Here is a 19,063-nt window from a genome sequence, read left to right as displayed (position 1 = left end):
ACAGAAGGGGAGAATGTCACTCACTGCTTCTGACATATGCCATTAAAGTTGTGTTATTGCTCATTAACACTTAAGTGCACCATCAGTTGATCCTTAAATGCTTGCATGATCAGGAAAGCCACTTGCATTTCCAAAACATCGATGTGAAGGTAATCTCTTGTAAACACATTCAAAGCAAGTGAGCCATTCAGATACACCTACCACTCCTTCAATGCATCCAAGGACAGACAACTGCAGGGGTAGGGAATTCAGAGAAAGCAATTATGAGTTATCTGATTTCATGACTACCTGGGTCATTAACAATGAGAGACACCTATGCCACTTAAGAAACCATGGAAGCAATCACAAGTGGAGTTACATGTGAAGAACAAACTTCTCTAGGGATGACAAATGGCTTGAGAATGCCCTGTCAGAGACAAGCTGGTTATTCTTCATGGGACAGGACTTGTACTAACACCTACCTGAACTTGATGAGTTGAGTCTACAAGAAAGACTCTTATTGCTACCATATCGATGAGTACGCCCAGTATGTTATTTGCTGCTAGGCCTGAAGGTACATACATACAGTCACATTCGTGTGTGGTACCTCCATCCCCTGATTCACCTACCACTAATTAACTACCTTGTTACCAAGCTTCAACAACAAACCAGTTTGGGACAAAAGCTTTTCCACTTATACAACAAAGGTTTATATTCTAATATGAACAAATATCATACCGACCTTACCCAACAAAGGTGCAAATGATGAGATAGCAGTGTTGAATTACACGGCACTGTAATACATGGCAGCTAAAACTACGGTGATATACTATACAAGCTCTGAAAAGATGACTCAGAATTTCTTCATAAGCTTTATGAAAAGACAGTCACACATGAAAAAAGGAACAAAAATGAAGAGAGAGATACTTCAGTTAACAGTAAATAAAACTGGAATAATTGATAGTTGCCTGCAATACTGCAACTATAGAATAAAAAGTCATTCAAACTATATTACTTACAAGTGCCAGACAACAGGCGTGTTACTTCTGGATGCTCAGGCATATCTTGGATTGCATTGTTTATCTTCTCACGAATGACCTGTACATTATCTGACCAATTTTTTTGCACATGTCGTCTGGAAACCAACCAGTCAACAAGTTTTGCAGCATGAATGTCAATTGGTATATCTTGTTCCTGCAAAAATCAGAATAAATTATGTACAATTAGTATGACCCTACAGGATGTGGATTATGTCAGTCATATTGGGGATCCTGTTAATTGGAATACTCCCTATTCAAAAGTACTGCAATTGGTTCATATTCAAGTACACTCATTAATTTGCATAAAAGAAAATTATAAAAATGATGATATTTTCATAATAAAATCAAGTTTCACATATACTTATCAAGTAATTTTCTAAAGAAAATTATAAAAATTATATTTTCAAAATAAAATCATTGCAGTCTTTATTTAAAAAATCACGGTAGCACTTCGATAGTTTAGTGCAGGTGACAAGTCTTGCCCAATAACAGGAGTACTGAAAACGACATGGCAGAAAACCTCATTCTGTTTGTGCCCTTATGTCCATGAGAAGGGAGGAGGGCAGGCTTCGATTCTGTAGTAATTACTTGGTGGGTAGAGAGTATATGAAACTTAATTTTATTATGAAAATATCATTTTCATATAAGTATCTTGCCAAGTAAATTACACAGCTGAATCCCACATTAAATGTGGTGAGATACATGGACATACTGTATTCTATTCCAAAACAAAGGCATGGCAATGACTTTGAAATATAAAAATTGCTAGCACTGAAACAATACTTGTTGTTTCCTTACGTGGTAAGAGAGCGACTGCAGGTGAATACTGCCTCCGGTTGGTGCTCATCTTAACCTGTAGTGGCATGGCAGTAGAGCCATGGGGGGGGCCTCTACTTAAGTAGGAGCTTTGCAGCGAAGGATAGGACTGGTGGCTAGCAAAGCATACATAAGTGCTCTTACCCTGGATGCAGTACCAACATAAAAAAACAACCAGACAACAGCCACTGAAAATGACCCCAAGGTACTGCAATTTTCACACTGTTACAACTCTTTCAAATAGTGAGGCATGAAGATTGGTTCGCACTTCCAGTAGGCCGACTGCAGAATGGAAGTGAGGGACATACTGTGTCTGAAAGCTTATAAGGCAGAGATTGCCTCTGACGTCATGAGCTTTCACTTTAAAAGTAGGCAAAATGTCCTCCTGAACCTGAGAGTGCGCCTCAGAAATTAAGTCCTGGACGAAGAAGGACAATGCGTTCTTAGTCAGAGGGTGAGACGGGTTCTTGACAGAGCACCAGAAGTTATTGGGTGGTCCTCTCATCTTCTTGGTCCTGCTCAGGCAATACCTTAAAGCCCTAGCAGGACAAAGAACTCTCTCTTCTTTCTTAGAGCCAAGGTCTTAATGAAGAAAGAACTGGGTCGGGGCTTGGAAGGGTCCTCGTTCCAAGGGTAAAGTAGCAGACTGCATCTCCTTGTGAAAAAACCTACCCTTTATCGATGGCTTGGATCTTATTAAATCGATGGCTTGGATCTTATTAATATGTTAGCAGTAGCCAAGGCAATGAGGAAGAGAGTCTACCAAGTAAGGTTTCTCCAAGAAGAGGAAAGAAGGGGTTTAAAAGAGGGACCTGTCAGCCACTTCAACACTATGTCCAAGTTCCAGGAGACCGGATCTTCCTTTCTTTGCTAGATGTATCAAAGGACTTGCCAAGGTCGTTAAGATCTGGGATTGAAACAAGATTCAGGACCGGTTTTTAAACACTGAGCTAAACATAGCTTGACACCCCTTAATGGTGGAGGACGAGTGTTAGATCTCCTCAGATAAAGAAGGAAATCCACAATTGGGTCACAGATGTATCAGAAGAAGAGACATTGAGTCTGAGACACCAGCTTCGGAAAATCGCCCACTTAGCCTGGAAGACGCGGCTAGGAAAATGAAACCTGCATCTTGCAATAGCCTCTGCAGCACGTCTTGAAAACGCTTAAGCTCTGACAAGCTTCCGGACAGTCTGAAGCCTGTCAGGGGAAGAGTGGACAACCCTTTGGTACCTCTTAAAGTGAGATTGTCTGAGTAGACATGGTTTTTTTTAGGGGAAGAAGTCTCTGAAAGTCCACCCGCAACCGTAGCAGGTTCTGGAACCATTCTTTCACGGGCCAGAACGGGGTTAGATCCAGGGCCTGAGAACAAAAGAGAGGAAGGCAATGGTTCCTGGAGGTGGCAAACAGGTCCAATGTCGGCCTGCCCCATAGTATCATAGATTCTGACAGACCAGGGGACCCAAGGTGGGAAGGACCTACTTTTTGACAGCTCAGTTTGTCTGCCAGGATATTTAGATTGCCCTGAATAGATCAAGTAACTAGACTCACTCGATTTGAGCTGTCCACAGTAGAAGGTTTCTTACTGTCTGGCATAGAGAAAATGAGGAAGAGAGTCTACCAAGTAAGTACGTTAGGGCTGTGGTATTACGATCAAGGAGAACATGTACGAACGATACTAAGAGAGGAGGATGGGGACTTAAAAGGAATGGGAAACAGGTGTCAGTCCCCTAACTGAGGTCTCGATTGGGTGTGACTAAGGTCGGTGTGGTGGTAGCAAGAGAACAGACCAATCAATGCAGAGGAAGGATATAAGGCTATCTTGGGCCTTGGTAAGTTAACATATTATATGAAAGACTTGAAACAAGGGTGGGAGAGGGTGAGGAGGTGGGGGAGGGGAAGGAACAATGGGGTCAGGAGGGGTTTTTACATGAAGATGGACCAAAGATGTGGTTCGGCTAAACGCGAGCGCTATTCCACCCTTATTAGGACTCAATAGTCTAAACGGAAAGGGAAACAGGGAGAGGGAGAAGCGCAAGCCCGACTCCTCTAACCAAAGCCACACAAAGGGGAACTCCAACCATGAACCCTCCTACACACCAACCTTCTCTCCCAAGAAAGGGAAGAGAACGCCATAGCTAATCTAGGCTAACCTAACACACCGGCTGGCTGATGGAAGCCCAGGGAAGAAGGTATCCTGACTAGCCTAAAGTTAACCTATCCTAGGCAAAGAAATAAACAATGAATCAACTAATCATCTTAGCACATATGTAGAAGGGAGGACCAAACCAAACGTGATATGAGCGGGAGGGAAAATGGCCGACACTTCCAGATTAAAAACAAAGGATATAATCCGAAAATATCAAAGACATCCGCGGCGCTAGGCTTAAAATAAGCTAGACAAGCATAACTGTACCATCTCAAATAATATACCCAAACCCTGGAGGAAGTGAGGGTCCAAATACAATGCATATAAGAATTGATAAAGAGGATGGCCCGAGGGGAAAAGTAGCCTAACGACAAGGACCCTTTTTTCCCAGAGAAGGGTAATAAAACAATAATATAAAAGCCCAATTGAATATAGAATAAGTCAAAAAGGCACAACAAAAAGAAAATGAAGGAAGAGGTTCCCGACATAAAAATCCCTTTCAGACTGAAGGTCACATGGAGCGGGAGAGGGTGGAAGATCCAGGGCGTTATAAATCCCTAATTATTAAATTAGAGGGGAAATAAGGCCTCAATGCCTAAAATAAAAAACAGAGATGGTACTCAACTTAGGTGAAGAAGAATCCATGGAGGATGCCATAGTCAACCAAAAATTGAAACACAAAAAGCGCATTCTGAACAGAACCAGGGCTAAAAGTGTAATGTGGCAAGGTTTGTTTACAAGGAGTGGTGCGGGGTTTGTAACGGCACCTCACTCAGTGGGACTTTTGACATTGGGAATGTTTACAGGGCGGAGGCCTGTGATTGTGACAATCTCACCCTTTCTCAGACTCACTCCATTTCATGGAGCTGTCCGGGATAGTAACTCCGGCTTAGCTTTTTAGCTTTTCTCTGGTATATTTAGCAATAGCTTTACCTAGAAATAAGTGCTGAAAGGTTATTTCACCGGGTGACACAGGTCTCTCCTCAGAAATAGATTTTTCCTTTGTCAAAATCCTTTTAATCTGACTGGACTACCAGTCTTGTTGTGAACTAGGGTCGAGAAGCACTGAAGCCCTAAGTGAACTGCTTACAGCTCTCTGATGATGTGAAGGTTCTGTTCTTCTTGTGACCACGTCCCGGAAACTTCCTGGTTCCCCAAGAGGATCCCCCAGCCTAGAACCAAGAAGTCTGAATACAGTAAAAGCCCCTTGTATTCGCAGGGGGGATGTGTACCGCACTCGCCCCCGCGAATAGCTAAGATCCACGAATACTAAAAACCCTTATAAAAACACTTAGAACCGCCTGTTTTGATAGTTCAAACACAAAAAAAAACCTACTTACGATGGGGTTAGGTTCCACAAAACCCATCATTTGTTGGAAAAACGTATCTCGAATATAGCTGAGCCTACACTAGAGTATTCAGTACCATGTATACATATATGGTAGCCTAGCCTAGACTACAAAGTATACTCTATACATATAAGGTATAGTAATTATTAATATCAGCTAATTTTGGAGGTTCATGCAGACTGACTTATGATAATTCTATACAAAGAGAAATTGAACAACAAACAAGAATTAGCTTAGCCTACACTATGGTATATCATATACATATACAGTAGCCTAGCCTACATTGTACTGTACTCTATATTCACATATTAATATTATACAAACATCAACATAACAAATATGCATCTTTTAAAATGTTATGCTTTATTTCACTGTATCCAATAATATTGTATAATAATATTGTATATATTCTTACATTGATTTTGTATTATATATTGCGATCATAGTGATCAATGTTTTGGTTTGGAAACTGATTATGTAGTAAGTTTATTTCACTGTATTTAACTCAGTTCAGAGAGCTTTTCTTGTTCTAGTTAGTGTAAATGAATCTCTAGATACTTAATCATATGGGGCAAGGTTATTTTTAATTATATGAAGTGTTTTTAAGTCGAAATATAACTTAAATACATCTCATTGTGAAATTAATTTGGCTATTTTTTTCGTTAATAGATGAAGTTGGCCATTTGGCGGCATGTTTATTGTGTAAAAAGAAAATCAAAATTCTGTTCGCTATTTTCACTTGATTTCATCATTATACGAGCTTTACGTATTTATCTTTTATTGGCATGAAAACAGCAGTAATATGTGTTCTTTCATGCACAGTAGTTTTGATTAAAATACCTTCTCTCCAAATTTATTTACAGTTGAGTTTCATCCATGTTGCCGATGCACAATAATTTATAGTCATTAGCAGTTTGAACATTGTTTTCTCAGCTTCAGTTATTTCCATATGATGGTTGAAATACAAGCAAAACAGCTGTTGTTATCCGATTCAGTTACAAGCAAAACAACAGTTTCTTGTTTGGTTTTTTATGGCTGTACACATTTACGCAAGAGTATAACATTAATAACAATACTTTTATCATTCTCTTTTACTTTTGTAACTAGAAGATGGGATTAGGAGATGGAGGAAAAGAATTTGGTCTATTGTAATTTGGTCTCTCTCTCTGCCTGACTGTACACTGCTGCTTGCACCCACGCAAAATTTAAAAATATTTTATAAATATTGTTGTATCAGTATTAATTGCTTACCCCATCGCAATCGAATTATTGTAACTATAGCACTACCTGGGTACCTGAGTATTTTAATAGTTTTATTACAAAAAGTGCATTTAGTCATAAAAATTATATGAAAATACAGTAATTAGTAAATATTTCTCAGTGAAAATGGGCGAATTTTCCACAAATAATGTGTATATATGTTCCATAGAGAAATCCGCACATTGGTGAGTCCGCGAATCGTGAGAATGCGAATACAGGGGGTTTACTGTAGAAGTCTAGTTCTGGGCTCAGAGGATGATGGGCTTCCCTTCTTAAGTCTACGTTTGGACCACCAACATTGCTGGTCCGACCTGATCTCTGGGTTTATGGGAAAAGCACAGGTGTCCAGCTGTCCCAGTTGGCCTTGATGAAGAATGCAAAACTCTCCTCAGAAGTCTGCCTAACTTGGAGAACGTCTTGACGGATGACAGAGTCCCCAGTAGGCTTATCCACTGATGGGCTGAGCAAGATGAAGGGGCTAGAAACCTGTGGACTGTCTGACAGCGGCTGGAAATTCTCTTGGCAGACGGAGAAGCCCGAAAAGTCTGAGAGTTGAGACTCATCCTCAAACAGAGGAACTCCTACAACAGGGCCAACTGGGGCTTCTGAAGGTAGATGATAATTCCCAGTTCCTGAGAAAGATGTCCAAGTCCTTCATGCAATTTTTCCCTCGATGGGGATTGAATAAACAAGCTGTCCAGATATAAACTGACATTTATGCCTATTAAATGAAGTCAATTTGCTAGAGAAGCAAGGACTTGAGTGAACACTTGAAGTGCCGTAGAGAGGCCGGAGCAAAGAGCCCGAAACTGGAAGATTTAGCTAGCGCCGGGCATTCCGCGAAGAGACAGGCATTTAGATGCTGATGTGGGGTACCTGAGAGCATCCTGGAAAACGAACCTTAGATACTTTCTGGAGTCCGGATGGATGGGGAAGTGGAAGAATGCATCCTGCATATCCAAGGGTATCATCCAATCGCCCTGGTGAATGGATGAAAGGATTGACTGATTCATCTCCATCTGAACTTCATCTGCCGGATGAAGAGATTGAGGGTGCTTATGTTGAGGACTGGACTCCAATGATTTGGGGACCAAAAACATGTGGTAGTAGAAGCCCTCTGAGTGGATGTCCTCGACTTCTTCTAGGACTCTCCTTTGAAGGAGAGAGGAGACCTCCCCCAAAAAGAGCTGAATGCTTTCTCGAGCCTCTGAGAAGGCCGTCAAAACAATTGGAGAAGGGACTAAAGGGGGGCTCTCCATGATCAAAATGGAGTAGCCCTCCCTCAGAACCTTGACAATCCACTGTTCTGTCCCTCTGATACTCCACTTCTCCAAAAACTCGAGAAGACTGGCTCCCACTTGTGCACAGAGGACTTCTTCCTCATTTCTTGGGCAAGGACTTGAGCTCCACTTGATAGTTCTGGCCAAGAAGCAGATATTGGAGCGGGTCCTAGACTGGACTTGGGCTTACTCTCATGAAAGGGATGTTGCTGGAGAGGAGAGACCGTCTTAAGAACAAACGCGGACGAATACTTGGGGAGTTTAGAAGGATACGTCAGAAGATCCTAAGTCAACTTCTATGGAGGTCCGACTTCTGGGCCTGAGTGACTCCTTTAGTGGAATGGGAGCACTAAACAACTCTTTTCTTCAAAATCCCCAAAGAGAAAAGAGCAGCAAGTTCAAGAGAGCCATCCCTGATGGTCTTGTCTGCACGAGAAAGGACCCCTAGCCAGTCCCAGGTGGAGTCTCCAACTAAACCATTGCAATCTTCATCTTCTTGGCTAGCACTCTCACCATCCAGTCCAAGAAACTGAAAGCTTTAAGCAAACCCAAGAGATCTTTGACAAGGAGGTCAAGTTCAGCCAATGAAAAACAATTTTTGCCGACGAAAATGCCAAGCATCGGAAACGAGGGTCCCCGGTGGCATAGAAAATGAACCTCCTATGGATTAAGCACGAGGGAGGAAAGACAAAAGAAGCCTTATCTTGCTTCTCTTAGCAGAAAACCAAATTTCAATCTCCTTGAGTGCCTTCCTAGAAGACGAGGAAAGCACCATTGTGGGGAGCCTAGGTCTGTCATCTGGATGGCTCCTCATCAGGAAGGTTGAGGTAGCGAGATCTGGCCTAGCTGAAGCCAAAAAAGGTATGAAAGCTCGCCCACAAATATTGAAGGACAGCTGCATTGGCTATGAGATCCACGGTTGGAAATAGGCGCTTAGAGCTCTGAGCAGGAGGTTGATACTGAAGAGTTAGCGCCAGACGCTCGGGAGCTGGTGCTGGGCGCTTGAGAGCTGGTGCCGGGCACTTGGCAACTGGTGCCGGACGCTTGGAAACTGGCGGCAGATGCTTAATCGGAGCAAGAGCAGGTTCCTCAGGGTCCACAGGTGATGGAGATGAAGCCGATGATGGGTGCCTAGGGGCGGGTGTTGGGCACTCGTGAGCGGGCACTCAGGGGCAGGTGTTGGGCACTTGGGAGCTGGTGCCAGGTGCTCAGTAGCTGGCGCCTAGGTGCTCAGTAGCTGGCGCTGGGCGTTCGGTAGCTGGCACTAGGTGCTCAGGAGGCAGCATGGAACATCTGGAAGTCGGGAAATTGGGAGCCAGGTGTGGGTGCTCGTGGACAAAAGTCGAGCGGACAGGTGAGACATTCTCCGGACTGTCCAAAGCAGACAGGTGTGGGCGCTCGTGGACTGAAGCGGAAACATAAGGGACCACTGAGTGACTGCATGAAGGCCTGGGACTGCAAGGAGAATGCTTGTACTTCTTAACAGGCACTGGACTCCCCATCAGATGGGAGTCTGACCAAGGCTTGTGGAAGAGAGCTTAGCAGGACGGGAAGAGTCCAGGTAACATCTATGGCACTTCCTGTTCATGCCGCTATCGGTGGACGAGCTTGAGGACAAGCCATGCACATCCCTGGACAAGCATTTCCAATGGCTGTCTCCCGACACCTGGGACTGTACAACAGATGCAGATGAAGGGGAGGCTACCAGTGGGCAGCCAGGCACAGGAGTAGGTGGATCAAAAGTAGAAGGGCTAGTAGAATGAAAAAATAAAGAGGAAGAGGGGAAGAAGGAATAGCAGAGCTTTCTTCTAACCTAGGCTAAGGTAGAATACTAAGCTAAGGAAAGCTTGTTTCCCAGCTCTAAAGGCCGCATTCCTTTTTCTATCCCTCTCTAACTTGCCTAGTTGAGATTTAAGTACCTTCTACTTTTGCTAATCATACATTTAGCACAAGTTTTCTCCCTACTAAATTTCTGCCCACTACATTTACTGCAAATTGTTTGAGAATCATATGAAGATTTGATTAATCTGGTTTTGCAACTTTCACTACAATAGCAAAACTAGGCAAACTTGAATTAGACATCATAATAACCAAAGAACTAGAAAAAATAATCCTGAAAGCTATTAGAGCATGAAGGTTACTCAAATAAGTGATAATACTTCACCGAAATCCAACCATACAGCCAAAAATCAGTAAACAAAACCTGCAGGACAACTCTGATGTTACTCGAGAGCACGGCAGAAATGAATGAGGTTTTTTGCCAAGTCATTTCCAGTGCTCCTGGACAGGGCTTGTCACCTACAATAAACTATAAAAGTGCTACCACGATTTTTTAAATAAAGGCTGCTGCGCGAGTTAGAAACTACAGTTACGTAATTACTTGGTAAGTTACTTATATGAATATATAAATCTCATCCAAGCATAGTACTGTACTTAATCCCTGATAACAGCATTAATAGAATAATGACTACTGAAACACAATGAAACACATCATGAGAGAATACCAAATTTATTAAAAAACACAAACCTATGCAAAAAATTATGTTTTTATGATAAAATTAAGTTTTTTATATACTTACCAAGTAATTATTCAGCTAAGAGTTTCTGCTCGAACGGCAGTTAGAATTCTGAATTCCACAGTAACGATTATTTTGTTTTGTACAGGTGACTATGCCCTGCCCACTTTCGGGGTACGAAAGAGGAACAACACAGCCAACACGACAATTTGTTTATGCAAAAGAGAGTCCATGTGCGGGAAGGAGGGTGGGCTCCATCCATAATTACTGGGTAAGTATATATAAAACTTAATATCATAAAAATGACATTTTTATATCATGGACAAAAGCTTACGTTATAATTAATAAGATAATTGTTGTTCCTTACCTGGTGAGAGAGCTGCTGCAGGTAGATACTGCCACAGATGGTGCTCATCTCAACATCTTGTGATGTGGCGGCATGGCCAGACATGCCTCTACTTAAGTGGGACAATACGCAGTGAAGGAGTACTCCGAAGGCTGCCGAGGTATACAATTAACCTTTGCGACAAAGGTGTATACCGAAGGCCAACAAAGTATAAGGATCTTTTCTTCTCTGTTGCATGTTTTTAGTCTCTCACTCCTTACCTTGGTTTCTTCTATGTGTGTCCTCGGCACCTCGCTACCGCAACTGGTATATTTCTTCAAGATCAATTATTTTAAGTATTGATATCTCTCAGGAAGGGGTATAGAGACGAGAGCAGTAATTTCTTCACTTTAATGAGTACTTAGTATTATAAAGATCAGTACAAAATTAACAGGTTACAGTGGTATAAAATGAAATCACTCTGGAGTAATTAACTTGACTCAATCTATATGGGGAACACAAAAGCAAGGGGAGACATACTCTCCCTTAAAGGACACAGTTCTAATCTGTCTCACTCCTGTCGATCCCCAGCCTGTCGAACCTCTCGATATCTTGTTATTTGCAATCTCCACCTCCTTCTAGTCCTATTGGAAGGATTTATCAGCAAGGCCTCCCCTTCAAATAGTTGACTGGAAGGACTGTAGTGGGTGTGATTCAAATCTCTCCTTAGAGGACTTGATTGGAGGTGATCTTAGGAGGGTGTGTGAAAGACCCCTCCCTAGCATGTTTGATTGGAGGGTGTTGAAGTACATCACTTTGCCCAGCCCCCAATTTCCTGGAATTTCCATGATAACACCTCCTGATGAAGGTGAGGTTATAGAGCTGGCTGCTGTAAGCTTTTTGGCTGTGCTGACTCATGATTTGGTTAACTTAATCGCGAGGCCACTACTTCCCACTTTTATGATCGTTTTTATGGCTTTAACGCAATATACTTGCTCACTGTTTTTGAGTTCAAGCAAAATCCTGCCTCAATCAGCGTATCTGAATTCATGATAATAACAACAGCTTTTAAGTGTTATCACTGTTCTCTCTGCCTCCCTCTTTATTCCTATCTCTCTCTCTCTTTTACTTTTTCTCTTTTCTATATTTTTCTCTCTCTCTTTTTCTCTTTTCGCTGGAAATCCCAGCAAAAAGGAGCTGACTGCATTCCCTTGTGAAAAACCAATCCTTTTGCTTATTGCTTAAAGTTCACTTACTCTCTTAGCTATTGCTAAGGCAACCAGAAAGAGAGTTTTGTGAGTCAGATCCCTCAGAGAGGAAGAGCGCATAGGTTCAAAGCGAGGGTCGGAAAGTCACTTACGAACTACAGCAAAATTCCAAGAGAAGGACTCCTCTTTCTTGGACTTGGAGATATTGAAAGATTTAATTCGATGGGACAAGTCTTGGTTGTTCAAGATGTCTAGACCCTTATGCCGAAAAACGGAGCTGAGGATCACTCTGTAACCCTTTACTGTCGAGACAGACAACCCTTTAGAAGATTTCAAATAGAGAAGGAGGTCTGCTATCTGAGCGATAGAAGTTCTTGAGGAAGAGACTTTGTTTCTTCTACACCAACTCCCAAAGCGTGCCCACTTAGCTTGGTAGACATTATTGGAGGAAATGCGTTTACTGTACATTTAGCGATAGCCTCTGGTGCCAGTTTAGAAAAGCCTTTCGCTCTGACGGCTCTGTAGACAGTTGAAATCCTGTTAGGGCCAGAGAGGATAGGCCTTGATGAAGCTTCCTGACGTGGGGTTGTCTGAGAGGACTTGGAATCTCAGGAAGGAGTCTCAGAAAGTCTATGTGGAGATCGATCAGGTCCAGGAACCACTCCTTCTGCAGTCTGTAGGGAGCCACAAGAGTCATCCTTACATTGTGGTGTGAGCGAAACTTCCTTACTACTTCCTGAATCATCCTGAATGGAGGAAAAGTGTAAAGATCTAGGTTGGACCAGCCCAGAATCATTGCATCTGTCACCCAAGCTAGAGGGTCTGGAAAAAGGGATCAGAACAGAGGAAGGTGGTAATTTCTGGAAGTTGCAAACAGGTCTATGCTTGGTTGACCCCATAGTTTCCAAAGGCTGGCACAAACGCGAAGATCTAGTGTCCACTCCGTGGGCAGAATTTCGCCCAGCATAGCAGGGCTCTCGCTACCTCGCAGAGAGAAAAAGTGTCCCCCCCTTGATGTTTGATGTACGCTAGGGCACTGGTATTGTCCGCATGTACCGCTATACAGTAAACCCCTGTATTTGTGGGAGATGCACACCGCACCCACCCTGTGAATAGCTAAAATCTGCAAATACTTAAATCCCCTCTAAAAACACTCAGAACTGCCTATTTTGATACTTTAAATACAAGAAAAACTCTCTAAAAATGCTTATACCAAATTATTTTAATAGTTTTATCACAAAAAGTGCATTTAGTCATGAAAATATGAAAATACAGTAATTAGTGAATAGTTCTCAGTGAAAAATACCACGAATGGATGAATTTTCTGTGAATAATGGGTAGATACGTTCCACAGAGAAATCCGCAAATAGGTGAGTCTGGGAATTGTGAGAACATGAATAAGGGGGGTTTACTGTAGTCTTATTGTGTACCTGTGTCACAAAGTGTTGCAGACCTATATGTATCGCCTTCAATTCTCTCACGTTGATACGCTGGCCTTTTTCCTCCAAAGACCACCTCCCTGAGACTTCCAGGTTCCCAAGGAGCGCTCCCCAACCTAAATCGATGCATCAGAAAAGAAGTCTAGGTCAGGGCTGACCGGAACAAGCGAATACCCTTCCGAAAGTCTGTCTGCGGACCTCCACCACCGCAGACCCTCCTTTATTTCCGGGGTTATCGGAAAGACTTGGCAGTCCTGATGAACTTCCCGATCCCAGCAAGCTCTTAAACAGAACTGGAGAGGTCTCATGTGAAGTCTCCTCAGTCTTACAAATTGCTCTGGAGAAGCCATCATCCCCAAGAGACTCATCCACTACGCTAGGGTCTCCACTGTTGGAGAGTGCACGCTGGTTGACTTCCCTCAAGCATATACCTCACTTGGACTGGGCCAAAGGAGAGTGAGCAGAAGGGGCAGAGATAAAGGGAGTGCAGTCTGTAGGTAGGGAACCACAAATATTCACTTGTAACAAAGGGGGTAGTCCCCTTGAAGACATCAAACATCTTTTGGCCTTAACTGTCTCCATTGCTAAGGAGACCAGCCAACACACTCCTTGCAGGGCATCAGAGTGGCAGAATTTACACCTGCTGAACAGCAAAACTGGTCTTACACAGAGTAAATGAAGCAACCACACACTGGCTCACACCCTTCTCACCATCCTAGTCCACATTTTTTGCTTTCATCCACTGTAAAAGAAAATAAACACTATACATACATAGAAAATAGCTCCAACTCCAATTCAGGCAAGTACACAAACAACTGCACACCCAATGAACATACACATGCAGGGTCCTGGCTGTTTCAGCTGTAAGCCATTTAGGCTGTAACATCCTAACTGGCAAACGGCCGAAATGGGTGTATATAATATTTTGATCCCCAAGGGACTAGTACTAAACAAGGCATCCCAAGGACAGCCTAAACTTCATATGGCTTAAAGTTGTGATGGCCTGACAAGTTCACAGCCAAAAATAATATGGCCTAATTGACCCAAAATCCACATGCACACCCTGTGAATACACATGCACACCTAAAGAACACAACACATACACACCAAACAAACATCAGGTGAGTCGGGGGCACTCTCCCTACTCATTCACCTACCAATCACCAAGTTACCAAGCTTTAATATAATTTCCAGTTCATGCTGAGATGTACTCCTACATAAAAAGTGATGGTTAATATTTTTGTAGGAACAAAGAAGGACTAACAAAAAGCACAAATCTCTCTTACTAAGAAACAATATTGTAGGAAAGGGAGAAGAAATGTTCTATACTTTCCAAAAGGTGACAAGTGATGAAGGAATCCAAAAAAGGTCAATGGTCCAAAACATATGTATGGCCCTGGGTTATGCTATGACATGATAAATTATTCAACTTTACTTCTAACCCGGAAATGAAGTTACTGTACTCCATTGCTTAGCCAACACTGTTAGCTTATATTAACACGCATGCCAAGTTTTATCCTTGACCTTACCTTCAGGGCCTACAGACAGACTCCCTATGGATTTCATGAGCTGAATACATTCATTACCAAAGATAAAAAATGTTTAAAGCTAATATAGGTAAATCTGTAGGAGTTGGCAACCAATTCAAGATTCCACTCAAGGGGGTCAATCTAAATGGAAACTGGAATGGCCCAAATGAAAATGCCTGTACTGTAAACTGTAGAGCATTTCATAATCAGCAAGAGTATTACCAGAATACATCCTAACATAACCACAGGCACTGCATCCCATTTGGCCAAATTGCCTCAACGGCCTTAGCCTTCAACCCTCCTCTGACCTTTGCGACAAAGCATAGGAAATAATGGGTTAAATATTGTTATTCTGAAAAAGGCAGATGGCCGCTCAAAAAATTTAGTATCACCTGAAAATTAACAGTACTAATATGACACAGGCCTATAATATCTGCAATAAAAATATCTTGGAACCTAGCCTAGACGTACACTTGCAACACGAATCTCTGAGGCTTGAGAAGACTCTTTGTTACAAATGAAGGGAAAAGACAGAAAGGAAAATAATACGGAAAAGCTGTTTGTTACAATGAAGCAACTTCCAAAAATAGACTATCCCCTGTGATGACCTAAAACAACATGGCATGGGTGCGAAGTGAAACTTTGAGAGCACAGTAAGTAATTTATGTAAGTCTAGCCTAGTCAGACTGAAAAAAGCAGACAGAGATAGCCTAGCTCAGGTTACCCCAGATTTAGCTACGTTACGGGAAGATTATTCTAGGTTTTGCTGGTGGCATTTTTCTACAAGGACAGCCGATGGAATGCCCTATGGTAGAGAAACACCTGCATATTGGGGGTCAGCTGCTCACTAACCTAGCCTAGCCTATCTACTGAAGTAGCACCAGGTCTAGGGTATCACTAAAAGTACTGTACCCGAAAGACTTGTCGTTAAAATGATTTCAAGTAAAGAAATATGAATTGTGTCGCCAATAAAAACCGCAAAAACTAAATCAATGCCCTCAATTAAGCTAATCATTATCATCATCCAATGATCGGAGCAAGACTGACCTAGCCTAGGGTACCCTATGTCTGGTTCGGCTGACAGTAGCTAAAGTTGGCTCTAACTACTTTAATCCACACAATTACAGTGTAATAGAAGAATTTGCGAGTATTTTGTATATAATGGTTACTCACTGCCCCCAGGATAATTGTCACTTACATCCATGTTTACAAAGGAACAGCTGTTTGACAGTCGAGCAACGTCAGATTCGGATAGCTCCGGTCTTCAATGACCACGAGCTAAGAAAAGTTCCGCGAAAAACTCGTCATTGCTTCGCGCCTGTTTCAAAGTCAAGTGTAGGGTTTCTGCCCCTTTTCCAAATGGAAAAATATTTATTGCATTAAACAAGTTCCCAAGAAAAGGTACCATTCCAAACATCGACAGCGGTCTATGAAACGCAAGTTTTACATAAATACTAATTAGACAAAAACTGTAGAAAAAGTAGTTGATGGAAGCACAAGATTTTTATGAAGAAGAGGAAGACATACTGCTAACGTGAAGGCATACGCAGTCATATCGGCATTTATCTTAATGAGTATGATGAGCACAAATTTTTAGGATACGCAGTGCAGAACATAACAAGGTAACATTACTGCTCCAAAAACTCAGTGTGGGAGACACGATTGAGCAGGACGCTATGAATTTTACCCCCGTTTTAGTATACCTGTAGGAAATGATGGGACAAAATCAGTCGTGACATTACATCGACAGTCTTCGAACTTTATTCAAAACAGGAAGGAGAGAGAAGGAATAAAACAGACAGTAAGCATAATATTCTTGGCAAACTCCAAACATCCACTGTGATCAACTTCGCCGCATACTTGGCAGATATGGTTGTATGTGGCTATGCATGGGGCCGACAATGTAAAAAGCTTATTGTTTCTCTTTTGTTTCTGTTTCCTAATAGTAGCAGTTAAGACTTGCACCATCGACGGATGGTCTCTTGTTTGTCACTTTTCCATCAGTTGTATTTCAACAGAGATCTTTCGTATTCACAATTGATCCCTGATTCCCTTTTCCTGTCGAGAGAGAGCAACCAGATTTGCAGAACAACCGCACCAATATTGTAAAGTCCCCGCTAAGCGGGTCTTCTATGATGACGACCCGTTTTCTATATCGCTCCCATAGTAGCGGGTCAAGAGGGAGCAGCCATGCTGAATCAACCAAACTGATCTATGTAAATTTATACCTGTTACTAACTTATATTGCATATGTTTCTCTTGCACATGTATCAGATTGTTGTTAGCTTGATCATTGTTCATTTTTGTGACTCAAATTGTATTTTATTCATTGTAATTATTGTCAAGAGTAATTGACCTCAGGTCACCCTGATTCTCATTGTATTCCTCGGCGTGACGTCAGTCCGCCGCCTGTATAAAACAACAAACAACTCTCTCCACGCAAAGATGTCCTAAAAAATCAAATCAGCAAAATGTAACTTTTCTCCTTCTCATTATTTAGCACCTTTAAAATATGCAGACAATAAATATTTTGCCTCGCTCACAAACACAGTTGAACTTCTCAGTTCCACAATGCCTTAAGACCTTCAGGTGCACCATGCTGGACTGTTGAACAGCCAATCCTGGAGGATGTCGTGTCCAATTGGAACTTCAGGAACTTCAGGAGTTCAAAAAAAGATGCAATGTATTAATGATTCGCCTCACATTTTTATCTATTTATCTATTTATTAATTTAGTTTTTTCATTTTTGATAAGTGATATCCTTCCTTTCTCCATTTCCCTTTATTTCAATTCATAATGAAGGCCATTATTCTTTGGAAGACTCTTGAATCTCAAGTCAATGGCCCATGCGGTAGGCTTGTTCCACATGCATAGGTTTAATCGAGCCTAATAATAATAATAATTCTTTGATAATTTGAACATTTATAAACGTTTCAACTAGAATTCAGCTCAGAAGAGCTGTTTTCGGTTCAACAAATTTGAATATACATAAACAATATTTTATACGGGAATCCAGTTCCTCGATGGAAAAGGTTACTGTTACCTGCTCCTTGAACAATAGATCTGTTCTGACTGTACAGTCAGATTTGATAACAACCCAAATTCAAGCACATTGACAAAATCATTTTCATTTTGTACCTGTCCTATTCTTGAAAAGATATTTAAAACTTTTATCAGAAAATATAGACTTTTCAATAATAAGACAGGTACAAAAGAAAATGATTTAACAATACCCAACAAATGAATACAGACACTGAATTATTATCAAATTGGCTGATACACGAACTACCGTTAAGCTCCCAAATTGTTTATTGCCTGATGGTCTTCTTGATTCTCATCTGATGTTTCTTCTCTGCCTGTTTCTTTTATTTTATTTCTCTCTCTCTCTCTGTATCTCATTAACCTACCCATCTCTCTCATCTTGCTGCTTGCAGCAAAGTTTGATCTACAACAACATGATCGACTTTTCCCCTCTCAAGCACGAATTAGCTCCATATGAAAAACAACCCTGGACTGTTAGCCTCCTGGGGATGGGTAATTGGAACTTCATGGATCAGTGTGCTACCCTCACGCGATGCACTGTATTTTGGCATCACTTATTAGTTTATTTTTTCTTTTTTTTGCAGGGTCCTTTCTCATTTTCCTTTATTTCTGCAAACTCTTTCAATTCCTTTTACTGTTTAACCTCTTTCCTTATTCTCTTTCATCCTTCTTTCTATCCACCCAGTTCTCCTAACAGTTGTTTCATAGTGCAACGATTTGCTTTGAGGTTTTCCTCCTGTGTGTAAATTTTTTCAGACCTTTTACTGTCAATTTCCCTTTCAGCGCTGACCACATATTGGCCCCAGTGTTTATTCTGATGGTCTTCTTGAACTGTTTCTTCTCTGTTTGCCTAAATTCTCATATTCCGTTCCGTTCCATAAGAAAACAAGTTGAAATATGAAACTGGAATTTTGAAAGATGAATCAGGGAAAATGTAATGTTATCACCTCAGTGACGATAACAATATTTAGTATCGGAAATATCAAATCGTGTATTAATACTATTTATGATACATGAATTCAGTATCACAAAGTAACTTATAATTTGGAAGTCACTATCCACTATGTTCCACAAGAAAACATGGAACTGGAATATATTGTAAAATGAACAGAATATAAAAATTACCTCAGT

General features: G+C 41.5%; 1 protein-coding gene across 2 annotated transcripts in view; it reads right to left on the bottom strand.

The window, feature by feature from the left end:
• LOC136830265 (CDK5 regulatory subunit-associated protein 3) overlaps positions 1 to 16,402 on the bottom strand; it is a 119,933-nt gene extending 103,531 nt beyond the window's left edge. The window contains exons 1-2 of one of the 2 annotated variants that reach the window (XM_067089630.1): positions 16,089 to 16,402; positions 999 to 1,173 (exon numbers count right to left, since the gene is read on the bottom strand). In XM_067089630.1, coding sequence (XP_066945731.1) covers positions 999 to 1,173; positions 16,089 to 16,094 — 181 coding nt within the window. In that variant the 5' untranslated portion in view covers positions 16,095 to 16,402. Of the gene's footprint in view, positions 1 to 998; positions 1,174 to 10,756; positions 10,856 to 16,088 lie in introns of those variants that run through there. The other variant, XM_067089629.1, reaches the window with a different exon arrangement.
• Between the last annotated feature and the right edge of the window lie 2,661 nt (positions 16,403 to 19,063).

This window comes from Macrobrachium rosenbergii, chromosome 46 (genome assembly GCF_040412425.1).
Source record: "Macrobrachium rosenbergii isolate ZJJX-2024 chromosome 46, ASM4041242v1, whole genome shotgun sequence".
Taxonomy (NCBI): domain Eukaryota; kingdom Metazoa; phylum Arthropoda; class Malacostraca; order Decapoda; family Palaemonidae; genus Macrobrachium; species Macrobrachium rosenbergii.
This window is presented reverse-complemented; position numbering and strand designations above follow the sequence as displayed.